The following is a 14060-nucleotide window of genomic DNA, read 5'->3' on the forward strand; positions in this document are numbered from 1 at the left end:
TGAAATCTCCAGGCTCTTGGCTAAGTTTTGTAGCCAAGAGCAGGGAGATTTTAAATTACCCTGGCAATCCACGGCTTTTGCGCATGTGTCCGCCATTTTGGCGACGGGGGCGTGTGCGTAGAAGCTGGGGTAAGGTCTGCGCATGAATCCGGGGGCCTTAGGTACGTCATTTCATCCTCCCTCACGAATATGATCCGTAGGGGGGAGATGAAACGTAAGCCTTTAACAATTTTTTTAAAAAACTTTTTACACCTTTTTTTTTTTTTATAAACTTTAAATGATCACTGTTATCCATTGGATAACAGTGATCATGTCCCCAGTGACATCCCTCTGCTCCTGGCTACACATGGCAGCCAGGAGCAGAGGGATTTTGAATTTCCCGGGGCTCCAGCCCCTCTGTGCACGCGCCTGATAATTGACATCGGGCGTGCATGCGCAGAAGGGGACCTCGGGTCACGGGAGACCAGGACATCGCGGAGGACCCGAGGTGAGCATTTTCCCCTCCCCTCATGGATCCGATCCATGAGGGGAGGTGAAACAGACAATACATTTTTTTTTAACTTTTTCGCGATCGCGGGCCCGGGGACCGCTCGCCATGGACCACGGGGACATCTCCTGGTTCCCGGCTACCTTCAGGAGCCGGGAGATTTCGAATTTGCCGGGGGCTGCCAGGCTTCTGCGCATGCGCGTGACATCATCAATCTGGCGTGCATTTGCAGAAAAGCAGTGGCGGGTCCGGGAGGACTCCTTCACCGCAGAAGATCCCGGAGAAGGCGGGTGAGTAATTTCAGCTGCCCTGATGGATCCGATCCATCAGGGCAGCTGAATCTTTAACTTTATTGCGATCGGCGCTATCCATTGGATAGCGCCCATCGCATTGCCGGGGGGGACTGCCCGCATCCCAGGATGACACCTCCATGCTGTTGGCTACCTGCGGGCACCGACAGCATGGAGCTGTCACGTCCTCAGCCAAGTGGGCATTAATCCTAAGAGGACGCATGTTTCTACGTCCTCTAGAATTAAAGCCCACTTAGTGAGGATGTAGAAACACTAAGGGGCCGTCACTAAGGGGTTAAAAGGTCTTTTGGGCGTTAATTATTAAAGTATTGGCTTATTAGGTGGGTATTTAATAGATGTTCTTTGCGTTCACTACAGGGTCAGCTGTGAGCAGACTGGAAGGTGCTGAAGGTGGCCAGGGAAACTTTGGAACCCTGGTGATGGATGGTGATTGGTCTAAAGAAAATGGCGGGAAGAAGCCTGAGGGATCCTCCTGTGAAGCTCGGGCCCTAGCAACAAGTGCTGATTGGTGGGAGTGATTGTGAGAGTGTATGTGAGAAAGCAGATGTAAGTCGGTGCTGGCAGGACAGTGGATTCAGTTTTTTTCTACAGCATCACAAGACTGTCCCGCCCTCTGCCTTGTTTAGCTTTCAACTTGTCGCAGCATGTTTAAATGGGGGAATGCCGCCCGCCTCCTGTGGGTGGGCTTAAAGATGGATTAAAGATTGGTTATTGCTGTAGACTTGAGTATGTAGGACTCAGTCTACGTGCTATATATATTGGGTTTTTGAGTTAAATATTTATAAAGGTAGCCCTGTGTAAAATAAATGCTGCGGCCTTTTAAATCCATGCTGACGTCTGTGTTATTTCAGGTATATGTTAAGATAATATAGAGCATAAGTTTCCATGCTAATCACATTAATAAAATCATACCAGAGTAGTCTGCTTCCAAAGATCTCCTGCTCCGTTTGTAAAACATGTGGTCTGGTCTGGTAAGGTCCTGTCTGCAGGTTCCCCCCTACGTCATTCATGCAGTGCTTCAAAAACTTGCAGCATTACGGACTGGTGCTGCACGATTTTAAATCGCAGAGCGCATGATCAAGGTAGATACCCGCAGACAAGACCCAGTCTGGCACACCCACCGACGTGCATGTATTACATATGGCATGCAAGATCTTTGGGTGCCAATTACTCCGCTATGGTTTTATTAACATGACAAGAAACAGGACTGTGTAGAACAGCGCAGTGTACATAACACAGCGCTGCACTTTAATTACATTACAAAAAACCTGCTGACAGGTTCACTTTAAATATTTTTATCTTTAGGGTTTTAATTTTGAACAATTGCCATATATACTCGAGTATAAGCCTAGTTTTTCAGCACATTTTTTATGCTGAAAAAGCCCCACTCTGCTTATACTCGAGTGAGGGAAAAAAAAAACCTGCAATACTTACTTCCCAGCCTGCGTCTGTTTCCTTGGCGCAATGGTCTCCCCGGCGGTGCGGCAGGCTGCTTGAGAATTCTCCCCACTGTCATCTCCCTGCTCAGCTTTGAATTCTCCCACCATCAACGCTGTGTAGGTAAGCGTCGTGATTGGATCGAGCACCAGCCAATCACAGCCGAGGCTCTATCATTCACAGCCATTCAGTGGATGACATCACTGAATGGCTGTGATTGGTTTATCGACTGCCAGCTGTGATTGGCTGGCGCTCGCTCCAATCACAGCACTTACTTACACAGCGCTGACGGCGGGGAAATTCAAAGCCGAGCAGGGAGATGACAACAGGGAGAATTCTCAAGCAGCTTGCCACACCGCCGGGGAGACCATCGTGCTGGGGACACAGACGCCGGCTGGGAGGTGAGTATTGCATTTTTTCTTTACCTAGTATATACTCAAGTCTAGCTAGGCTTATACTTGAGTCAATAAGTTTTAGCAGTTTTTTGTGGTAAAACCTATTGACTCTGCTAATACTTGAGTATATACGGTATGTTTTTTCAGAATGTATTTATTTATCACTGTTAATTCTCCTTTTCATTTTCCCTCCCTTGTTCCTTCCAGAATTTCTCACTTCCGTCTTTAGCCTGCATCCCAAAGGTACTGATGAAGAGGCTACTTGCCTCGAAACATGTTTTATTCCTGCCTTTTTTTTGGGATAAAGAGTTTTGACCTTCACTGATCATTTATAAGCATTTTTATTTGGAAAGTTGCGCCAGTTTTTTTTTTTGCCTCAGTCTGTTGACATAAGCCATTAATAAATGGGGCAACAAAGAGGGATCCTATTACTATTTGGAGCCACAAATGAGATCCTATTACTAAATTGGGGACACAGCAAGGTCTTACTTTGTGAAGCCACAGCAGATGCCCCATTACTTAGTGGAGCCACAGATATAACACTATTAATGAGACCACAGCAGGGAGGTCCCATTACTAACTGCGGCTACAGACAGATCCTATTACTTAGTGGGACCACAACAGGTACTTCACTACTTAGTGACATCACAGCAGAGGTACTATTACTTAGTGGGACAACACCAGGGGCACTTCTACTTAGGGGGCCCAAAGTGGGCACATTGTTACTATAGGAGGCACTGAGCAGCTCATTAGGGGTCACGGCAGCAAAAGTTATGGCTGGAAGAAAACTCAGCGGACCCACAGAGAAAAAAGTTGAATTTGGATGACTCCAAATAAAGACATCACCTGTAATCACTGGAGGTAACTGCACTGTAATCACTATCTCTGGGTAGAGCTGGCATTTAAGTACATTGTATGATAGCAGTTCTAGAATACATTTAAACAATAGTCGAGTTTAAGCCTGCTGCATTTGAAGAAAAAAAAAAAGATAGGATATAAATATGTAACAATTTTTATGACCGGGGAGGGCAAATTTTGAGTTATGCTATGGGGCCCCACAAGTTCTTTGTACACCCAAACTTCTGCTCTGATCCTTACTTAATAAGCTCACATGATAGGGATCTATGAAGTCGACGCACGGTTGAGCTGGGACACTTATCTGTAAAATGCACTTAATATGCTGAATGAAACCTAGCTATATAGAGAAGAAATACAGTTTTATGGTAAGAGCTTTGTTCACGAACTGTATTTGTGTTATGATCTGAGCTTGGTTCTGGTAAAATATTTATGTATTGAGAAGTTTTGTTGCTGTATTCACATTAAATAGATAATGAAGTGAAGGCTGGAAGGACACTGTGTGGCTGTTCACACACAGCCAGACCATGCCCACCTGCAGCGGTCAGTTGCCACCCAGTTTTGCCAGTAGTTTGTGTAGCCATAGTTTGGCTGGGTGTGACGAGCTGCACTGATTTTTCCACCCTCACAGTGGGCTGCCACCTATGGGCCACTGCTGTATGGCCCATAAGTAGCCACTTTTTAACGCACTTTTGGATAGTTGTGTAAAGGATATTTACCATTTCCTATGGGGCTGCCACATGCTTCGTCACAGTGCTGCTCCATTGCCATGGCCAGCTCAGATTGCAACGAAAGACACTGGCACCCCTTTCAGGCAAGTGGATTCCTTCTTTGGCCCAGTATTACACAAGTTTGGTCCAAAGCCGACATTTACATTTTTGCCTGGAGTTTAAAGGGAATCTGTCACCATCTTTTTGCAGCCCTCACTGAGATCAGTACAAGGTAGTGACCGGCTCGCTGATTACAAAGATATGTCTGCTGTATGTAATTGAACAGTAGCTTTAGAAAAACTTGTATTTTATTAGTAGCAGCCACACAGAGAACTAGCCCGCCATATTCATGCACTACAGACCAGCCACATCTACTCCAGCCTCCAACCAATGACTGGCAGCCTTCACTATGCACAGTAATAGTCATATGGCAGTACATCAGTGGCTGAGAGCAAGGTGGGTGTGGATAGCTACAGCTCATGAATATCCAGGAGTACTTCAAGTAGTCCTCTGTGTATGTGCTGCTACTGATAAAATGTAGGTTTCTCCCAAACTACTGCACAGATGCAGACATATCACTAATCAGTGTGCCCATCATCACTTTATGCTGCCCTCAAAGAGGACTGCGAAAAGATGGTGACAGTCTTTTTAAAGGAGTTGTTCAGCTTTGAACTATTGATGAGCAGTGGTGGATAAAGTAGATCATAGACTCTGGACTGTTTACACCAGCGGTCCCCAACTCCAGTCCTCAGGGACCAACAGGTCATGTTTTCAGGATATCCTATGGTAAGAACACCTGTGGCAATGTGTGAGGCACTGACAATAATTACATCCCCTGTGCAATACTGAGGAAATCCTGAAAACATGACCTGTTAGCGGTCCCTGAGGACTGGAGTTGGGGGAACACTGGTTTACACAACTTGCCCCCTCCTTCCCTACAGCAGACAGGGTAAAGATTTGCTGCAAGTCTGTACCAATATCAATGCCAAATGGCTTTTGATACAGATTTCGGTATGCATTTACTGCAGATTTTTCTACTGTTGAACATCCACAGAACATCCGCCATATAGGTCAACATCAGCATTATCATCATCAATGGTGCATTAAAAACTATTCAATGTTATTCTGGTTGTTAATCAATTCATGTATGCATAAAATCAGTTTTACAACTTTGTTTTTTGCTTCAAACGGAACAGGAAAGCGGAATCCCCGACGCAGGTGTGAAGCCACCCTAATAAAATGTCAGCTAAGAGTAAAAAAGTTGTACTTTAGATTTTGCCAGAAAATATCCCAAAAACCTCTTCCCACAGCCAGCACTGTCAAATACATAGTTATCATAATGTATATACAGCTGAAATTACTGTTGAATGTCCTTGAAATGGTCGAATTCTAACAACAAATTAAATCATCTTGTCATGAATAACCAACTACATATTTATCATAATTCTCACAATGCATGGAGCAGACCCGAAGAAAGCCCATTTGGAATAGTTCCTCAGTAAAAATAAGCAATTGAAAAACACAGGATTTCTTACCATCATCCAAAGTGATGTCCTGCAAAGCAATTGACTGGAAGTTCAGATCACCATCCTCAGGCTCAGGTTTAACAGACAATGAAGTGTCATCATGGTGGAACGGAGAAGAGTCCTGAATTGCATGGTGCCCAAGAGTGACAGTGTGGGGAAGGCTACCCAGTCCAGGGCTGTGGGTTTGAGAAGGCAGTTGTCCAGAATGAACCAGTGAGGTGGGTGATTGTGATGAAGCCTTTATACTTGGTGTTGGCGATTCGTATGGGATAGACTGCATTTGAGGAGAAGATGGACTGGACAGTGGCGAGTGTGTTAATGAATTTGTATTAGCATTGGTAAAGGAAGAGGTATGGCCTGGTTTTGTCAGGTGGTAGGAGACAGATGGAAGCTGAAGTGGTAGATGTCCAATCGTCTGACTTGAGGATGATGAAATGGTACTTTGACCAGTGTTTGGACAAGAGTAACCAATCTGCTGGAGATGTGATGATTGCACTGCATGGACCAATGGATCAAGGATGGCAGGAGATGAGGTGGAAGGACTTAATCTTGATGTATGGTACTGCATCATTGTCAATGACTGATGACCATGGTTGACCAAGTGAGTAATACCTGCTTCTTGCTGAAATGACAGTGCATCATACCCCTGAGTAGGGACTGAATTCAACGGAAGACTGGACTGTCCATCATTGTACATTACATTAGACTGCATAGATGGATAGGAAGACCTGGTGGTAGAAGCTGATACATGATACGACTGTTTTAACGCCGGAGGGAGGCACTCTGCACTCCCATTCAAGTTCCTACCTTGTGTATGGCAGGGAACTCCATGATTCACAAGGGATGAGTATGCAGGTTGAGCAGGGCATCCTAGATTTCGATCCAAAGTGGACATAAGATTATCACGGTTATGTCTCTGATCTGCAGAAGACCTATCGGAGTGCAGCGACTGTTGATTAGATCCACTCACTACATGAGGCCGAGGTACAGAAGAGGTTGATGGTAGATCCTCTTCTTCTGTATGTTCTCTTTTTAGTATAACTATGGAAAAACAATAAATATTTCAGGACGAATGTGCAGGGCAGCCGTCAACGCTTTAAAAAGTGATTAAACATGAAATAGCAGTCAGTTACTCAAGTGGGTTTTTTCACGCTAAAATACAATTAAAACCGATTTTAAAAACACTCCTGCCTCATTGGTCCTGTCCGTATTAATAGAAAATTATATTATACAACTACCTGTATTTACTGACACGGTAATGGGTCTCTTCCCAAGTGCATCACTGTCAGCATACCAATTGTATATACCTTCCTGCCGTCCATCCACACCATATCAAATATTGCCTCATACATAATTTGGCAAGCCTCAGAGGAACGTTTATTGATTCTGGAAATGGTCTGTAGCTACCACTCATGCTCCAGGATTTAACTCTAAGATCTTGAAGTCACCATGAACAATGTTACTTTCCCCACCAAAAACAGTTTTAAAACAGGTTAACAGTAATAGTTATTGACACCTAAATGGGTTATCTGAGTGTTTAAAAATCGATGGTCTATCCTTGCGATAGGACATCAATATCTGATCAGTGGGGGTCTGACACACACACAGCCACCTTATCCTTTGTTTGAAGGCACCATGGCACTCAACGTCTAAATTAAATTGCAATCTGGTACGTAATCAAAATGCCCCGTACTTTTCGAAGCAGCTGTTCTGAGTCTTGCAGCACTGCCCAATGCAGTTATGTATGGATATGCCACAAATAGTCCTTCCAAGAGTTCTTAATCGAAATAAGAAAGAACCAAAAAAAAAACAAAAAACACCACCACGACCACAGTTTAAGGGATTATGGCAAATGTTTCCCAACAGGTCATGTTTACAGGATTTCCTCAGTATTGCACAGGTGATGTAATTCTTGTCAATGCATCAGACATTGCCACAGGGGTTCTTAAGCCTCATGCACACGGACACGCACGGGTTCTGTGTGGGGAATCCACCCGTGCCCGCTGCCGGTGATCCTGCGTACCTGTCAGAATGCCTTAATTTCTGTAACATGGATGTGCCGCCGGCGCTCATGCGCAGTACAGGTCTTCCCGTGCCGTCGCCTAGGCGATAATGCAGATCAACGACACACCTGCAATGTTCATTGCAGAAGTGCCGCGGCAGGGACGGCTTCCACTGACTTCAATGGAACCGTTCCTGTGTATCCATTCCGAAAATAGAGCATGCTGCAATTTTATTTCTGCACATAGCGGCTGCAAATAAAATCCGCTGGTGTGCGTAGAGGGAGGAACCTCCACACACATCAATGGGCACATTGAGCAGCGGATCGCCAGCGCCGGCTGACCAGTGCGGGATCTGCAATTCAACTCACCCCGAGTGCATTAGGCCTTACTGTAGGATATTCTGAAACCATGGCCTGTTGGGGTGCCTTGAGGGCTAGAGTTGGGAAACACTAGATTAAGGAATAAATTGTACATCTACAAAAGACTATATATTAGACAAGCAAAAATCACCAAAGAAAGATAAACATAAAACTGGTAAAATATACTTTATTAAAATGCACAGCAGAAAAAAAAAGTTTCATTAAAGGGGTTGTCTCGCGAAAGTAAGTGGGGTTAAGCACTTCTGTATGGCCATATTAATGCACTTTGTAATATACATCGTGCATTAAATATGAGCCATACAGAAGTTATTCACTTACCTGCTGCGTTGCTGGCGTCCCCGTTGCCATGGCTCCGTCTAACTTCGGTGTCTTCTTGCTTTTTTAGACGCGCTTGCGCAGATCTATCTTCTCCATTCGGCTCGTCTCGGCATCACAGCCAATCAGAGGCTGGAATCGGCACATGTGACGGGGGCGGAGCTTCGCGATGACGCGTACAAGGGGGCGGAGCCAAAATGCTGGTGATGCCGAGACGAGCCGAATGGAGAAGATAGATCTGCGCAAGCGCGTCTAAAAAAGCAAGAAGACACCGAAGTTAGACGGAGCCATGGCAACGGGGACGCCAGCAACGCAGCAGGTAAGTGAATAACTTCTGTATGGCTCATATTTAATGCACGATGTATATTACAAAGTGCATTAATATGGCCATACAGAAGTGCTTAACCCCACTTGCTTTCGCGAGACAACCCCTTTAAGGTTTCCCTTTACACAGATTGGCTCTTAGGTCTAGCTCCCATGAACAGTGGGACTGCTCACTTGACACATTACAGGGAACCTGTTATGCGCATACAGCATCATAAACCAAGTTATGGTACAGTTAGGGAGCAGTTTCCATGCGCTGGCCAAAAACTTGACCCTTCAGAATTCTTGTGTCCCCGTTCTTTCATAGACTAAGTTTATGGTGCTGTGGGGACGTGATAAGGCCACTACTGTTAAAGGGAACCTAAGAAGAGTTTGTCTGGGCAAAAAGGCAGGTGTGAAAAAAAGAAGAAAAAAAGATTAAGTTGGCGGGGCCACGGAAAAGACATCATGGCCTCCTCCAACATATCAGCAATCGTTTTGCATAAAGTCCTAATAAGCACTAATCGCTATTAGTACTTGATTAGCTTCATCTGCATGCAAACGAGCTTCTGGGAGCTGTTACTGAACTCAGCAGGAGGTCTCAGCTCTATAATTAGCTCCATTGCTCAGCCATGGGCTCCCCTTGGAGAATTCAGCACCATGGAGAGCGGACAGCCTGCAGTGCTGCTTATCAGCTGTTCTCCTGGTGGGGTAGAGAATGGAAAACAGCTGTAACAATGTTATCAGCTGTAATCAGCTCTCAGATGGCAGAACACAATGTACAGTCCTGCTTATCAGCTGTTCTCCTTTAGGACGGTTTTCAAGCAGAACTGAAAACAGTCGTTTGCCCGAACAGTGAAAGATTGGCACATTTAGGCAACGATTATCGCTCAAAAGACTGCTTTTGAGCAAATTTTGAGCAATAATCGTTGTGTCTCAAAGGTCCTTTACTATCTCTGGGAGATAGACCCTGTATATGCTAACTTTTGTCTAAGATGTATGGACAGCTTACAAACAGGGTTAAATGGCATCAGATTCAGCACAAAGTCAGAAATCCTAAAAACGCAGATTTTCCAACATTTCCTCATGGAGAGGCATTTTAATAGAGTTTCATTTACCCCAATTAAGCATATACTACTCTGCATTTTTAACAGCACACTCAAGAGGAATTGATAAAATTTCATACTTAAATTACCATATAAACCATTTTGGATTAATCAGTTGAGGGGGAAAAAAAAAGACTAAATTTCTGACATGTTATAATTTGGCTCCTAGGAACCCCAACAATCATTGAAAAAAAGGAATGGAAGTGCTCAGGAGTAACAAGCAGAGCCAACAACAGCCAAAGGGGAAATTCACTCAGCTGAGTACTTTTGCCTTTTTGTTTCTGCAATCAGTAGGGTACGGTGTCAAGACCTAGGGCTTAAGATCTGTCAGAAGTTTTTAATGATAAATTACCCTTAAATTACTAAATGGTATCAAAACCATAAAATCTTCACTCTTGACAACCTTCTGCCAGCCTATATCAAAATTTCTTTGTGACCAGCTATGACTGAATAAATTACAGGTGCTAAAAAACAACCAACCTGGAAGCAACATTGTAAACCAAGACTGGGTCAAGGGACAGATATTGCAGGTATGCTGTCAAACTCCTGCTTCACGTGCCCTATGTGTCACACCCTATTAGAAAGCTAGCCAACTGCTTTGAAAAGGGCAACTTTACAGCTGCAGGCCTGACCTTCTGTATTTCCTATATTGGATTCAAAGGTAACAGTGCTTGCCATACCAACCCAGGCCACTACAATGTTTATGGAGCTGTCAATGTACAGATCTGGAAGCAGACGGTGGATCAGCAAACAGCTGATCGCCAGAGGCCCCGGGTGGCAAAGCCAAGTTGGTTAATTATTGGCAACCTATCCTGAGGTTAGATCAATAGTTCAGGCTTGGACAATCCTTTTAAATACTATCTAGCTTAGCCAGGTTCAAACACCCATAGATGTGGACATACTTGGAGGTTACCATTATGGTGAGCATTTATTAATTGCTCTACACCACAATTCCGGCATAAAAAAAAAAAGTCAATTTATTGTGCAAGGCGCAAACAAATTTATGTATCATTTAGGCTGCAAATTGGTGTAAATTATGCCGGAAATCTACACCTGGCGTACACTTCTGTCTAGGCTCATGGGTGGGCCAAGTACATGAAGAGACACAAGCTTCTTCAAGTATTCCGTGTGCTGTCTACCAGTGGAAATCTCACTGAGCCCGGTGTAGGAAATGCCATGCTTAGAAAATTTCCGCCTATATTTTTTACAACAATATAGTTCAAAATGGTTACCTGCAACAGAACCTTCTCTTCTACAAAATATTACATCTACCAAAATCTAATACAAGCGCAATATAATGAGGTTACTTGATTACACCAACTACATCAAATTAAAACTTTTCCCCACAAAGTCAATTCAATTTAAATGCTATGGACACCCTTTATTTTCACTGCACATATATTACGGTAGTAGTTAACTCAGGTTAAATACAATGCAGTACGTTTTGGGCTGCAATCTCATTTCTTTCATTCACTTTCCCACTCCATGATAGTTAGTCTACAACGTGCGCCTAGTTTCAGACTTGGTTTAAGGGTGGGAGTGCTGTGCATCAAGGATGCCGCTTTCATGAACTCCTGTATCAGCACAGTTGCAGTCCTGTATTGCTTTACCCTTCTAATACTGACAGTGGTCTCCACTCCTGTGTGGTGGTCCCACAGACACTAAATGATATCCTTCCCTCTCCACACTGATGTGGTCTGTGTGATCTCTCCCCCGGGGGGTGTAGGGACACCTTAAAAGGGATATTCCTAGACTTAACATTTTTCCATCGATTAGAGACAGGTCATAAATAGATGGATTAATGGGGCCTCCCTGCTTGGATCCACGTTGATCAGTTGATTACCAGGTTTTGCTGTCACTCTGGTCAGAGCAGAAAGCCATGACCATAGTGCAGCGGCAGAGGTTTAAGTCAACTGGAACGTCGCCTGCAATACCAACCCAGGCCACTGTGCTAAGATCAATGCTTTCTGCGCTGAGCTCAGGGATAGTGGCCCTAGGAATCCGTTGATCGGTGAGGATTCAAGGCGTGGCTTCCAGTCAGTCATCAACAGAAAAAAAGTTAAAGTGCCGGAATACCCCTTTAACATCTCTATTATAAAGCTGGAGGCAGATAACAAAAGACGCACCATTAACAGATGTTGATCACAGCTCACTTCCACCTACCCCCTGCACAACGACCTCTACGCAGGTCCCAGAGCATCCCCACAACTCTCTTCCATAGAATACAGTCAGTCGTCTTCTAGTTACCAGTTTCCTACAGCCCACATTACATCTTGGCCAGGGTACTTGAGACAGCAGCAAAGACAGTACATAAAGAAAACTTGTGGCAATGCCTGATAAGATCGCCTATGATTTATTAGGAGAAGTGGAAAGACATGGCCTGTTGAGGATGCTTGAGAACTGGAGTTGAGAAACACTTCTCTAGCAAACTTTTTCACATAATTTACACTATGCAACCAAATGTATTAGGGTTAGAGCTAAAGCCTTACACTAGTGGTTTTTTAGAAGGGGAAAAAATGACCACATATTGTCATCGATTGCCTTTTTTGTGACAAGAAAGAACATCTTAGACCAAAGACGCTTATCTGTGAAAGATGAGAGGCGTCATGCTAAAATTTTTTCGGTCATTGTCAAATGCTGTCATTGGCAATGCTTGGAAAATAGTTAATGCCAAATCAAATATGTGCACCTTTTTAAGGGGCGATATTAAAGTTACACTCTAGGGGAAAAAAATGTTTGGTGGGGACCCAACTGCTAGGACCACCACCAAATCGCCAATAGGCAAAATGAATAGAGAAGCAGCATGCATTCTTGTCCCACCACTGTCTTCATTTCAATGAGTGCTGGAGATTGCCGAATGCTGAAACTGTTATTCTGGCTCTTCCATTGAAATTAATGGAGCGGTGGCCAAGAATGTGTGCCATTCATTTTGCCAGTCTCTCATGGAACAAGGGACCCAGCCAGACCCCAACTGATCAGCTAGTTATCCAATATACTGCCTCAAAGGCTTCTTTTCTATATTGACTTTAATATAAAATTAATACAGTAACTAAATATAAACAAAATTATGCAACAAATTCAAGGGGAAAAAAAAGCCATAAACAGCACAGCGATGTAAACTGACCTGGTGTATAGGTAAATCGTTGGGACTGGCTACGTTTTCTCTTCCCATTGCATAGATAAAACTGTACTTGCACACCTGTCACAAGTGACTTGTTGTGGTAGGGAGGAATCTCAACAACCATTTCATTCTGAAAGGAAGCAATTACTCTGTTCAGTACATCTCTATATTCTTCCACGGATCAATATACGAAGATAAACGAAAACCTGCAAAGACGTGTTCGCTAAAATCTATAGATTTAGGTCTAACACAAAAACAGAACTCACCATCACTTGTCTCTTTTCAGCCACAATTTTTGCTTCTACTTCCCACTGTGGCCGCCCATCTACAAAGAATAAGAAAAAATAAAAATCCACTGAAAGAGACACACAAGTACAAGCATGTCAGGAGATCCATGCCGTGACAAGCTGACAGGCTCCCCAGCTACAAACAGCTATGTTTTACCCTGAAATTCTGTGAAGCTTTAGTGAAAACTGTTTAAAAACGAGGTGAGAACAAGAGCCGTCATCTGGGCAGCTCCCCAATGGCTTCTCCCTGCCCAGCTGATTGACGGCGAGTCCTGTGTGTGTGGGGGCATTTGAGTCTATACCGTCAAAAACCATCAGCGGCATCTGTATGACTCAAAGTTGCTCAAGCAATAAATTGGCGCACGTTTATCTGATACACAAAGTTCAAACCAATAAACTTTATACCAAATATGAGCCGAATTATATCTGCACCTATTGATTGTGCAAGGTTAATAACTAGAGATGAGCGAGCGTACTCGGAAAAGCACTAGTCGCTCGAGTAATTTGCTTTATCCGAGTATCGCTGTGCTCGTCCCTGAAGATTCGGGTGCCGGCACGGAGCGGGGAGCTGCTCTCTCCCGCCCGCTCTTCCCTGCTCCCCGCTGCGACTCACCTGTCAGCCGCAGCGGCACCCGAATCTTCAGGGACGAGCACAGCGATACTCGGATAAAGCAAATTACTCGAGCGAGTAGTGCTTTTCCAAGTACGCTCGCTCATCTCTATTAATAACTCATTCTCTCTGCTGCTGTCTATTTTCCCATTTCATTACAAATAAATGCCATTTCATGTGACGTGGGTAATCTATGTCCAAACACTAAAGCTAC

At 44.1% G+C, this 14060-nt stretch overlaps 1 protein-coding gene across 2 annotated transcripts in view; it reads right to left on the bottom strand.

Annotated features, from left to right (window-relative positions):
- Nucleotides 1–14060, bottom strand: part of NFATC3 (nuclear factor of activated T cells 3) — a 143734-nt gene that overhangs the window by 68126 nt on the left and 61548 nt on the right. For both annotated transcript variants that reach the window (XM_066582674.1, XM_066582675.1), the window contains 3 exons: nt 13216–13274; nt 12953–13079; nt 5731–6762 (listed from right to left, as the gene is read on the bottom strand). In XM_066582674.1, the coding sequence (XP_066438771.1) occupies nt 5731–6762; nt 12953–13079; nt 13216–13274 (1218 nt within the window). The remainder of the gene's footprint in view (nt 1–5730; nt 6763–12952; nt 13080–13215; nt 13275–14060) is intronic.

Source organism: Eleutherodactylus coqui, chromosome 11 (genome assembly GCF_035609145.1).
Source record: "Eleutherodactylus coqui strain aEleCoq1 chromosome 11, aEleCoq1.hap1, whole genome shotgun sequence".
NCBI classification, from domain to species: Eukaryota; Metazoa; Chordata; class Amphibia; order Anura; family Eleutherodactylidae; genus Eleutherodactylus; species Eleutherodactylus coqui.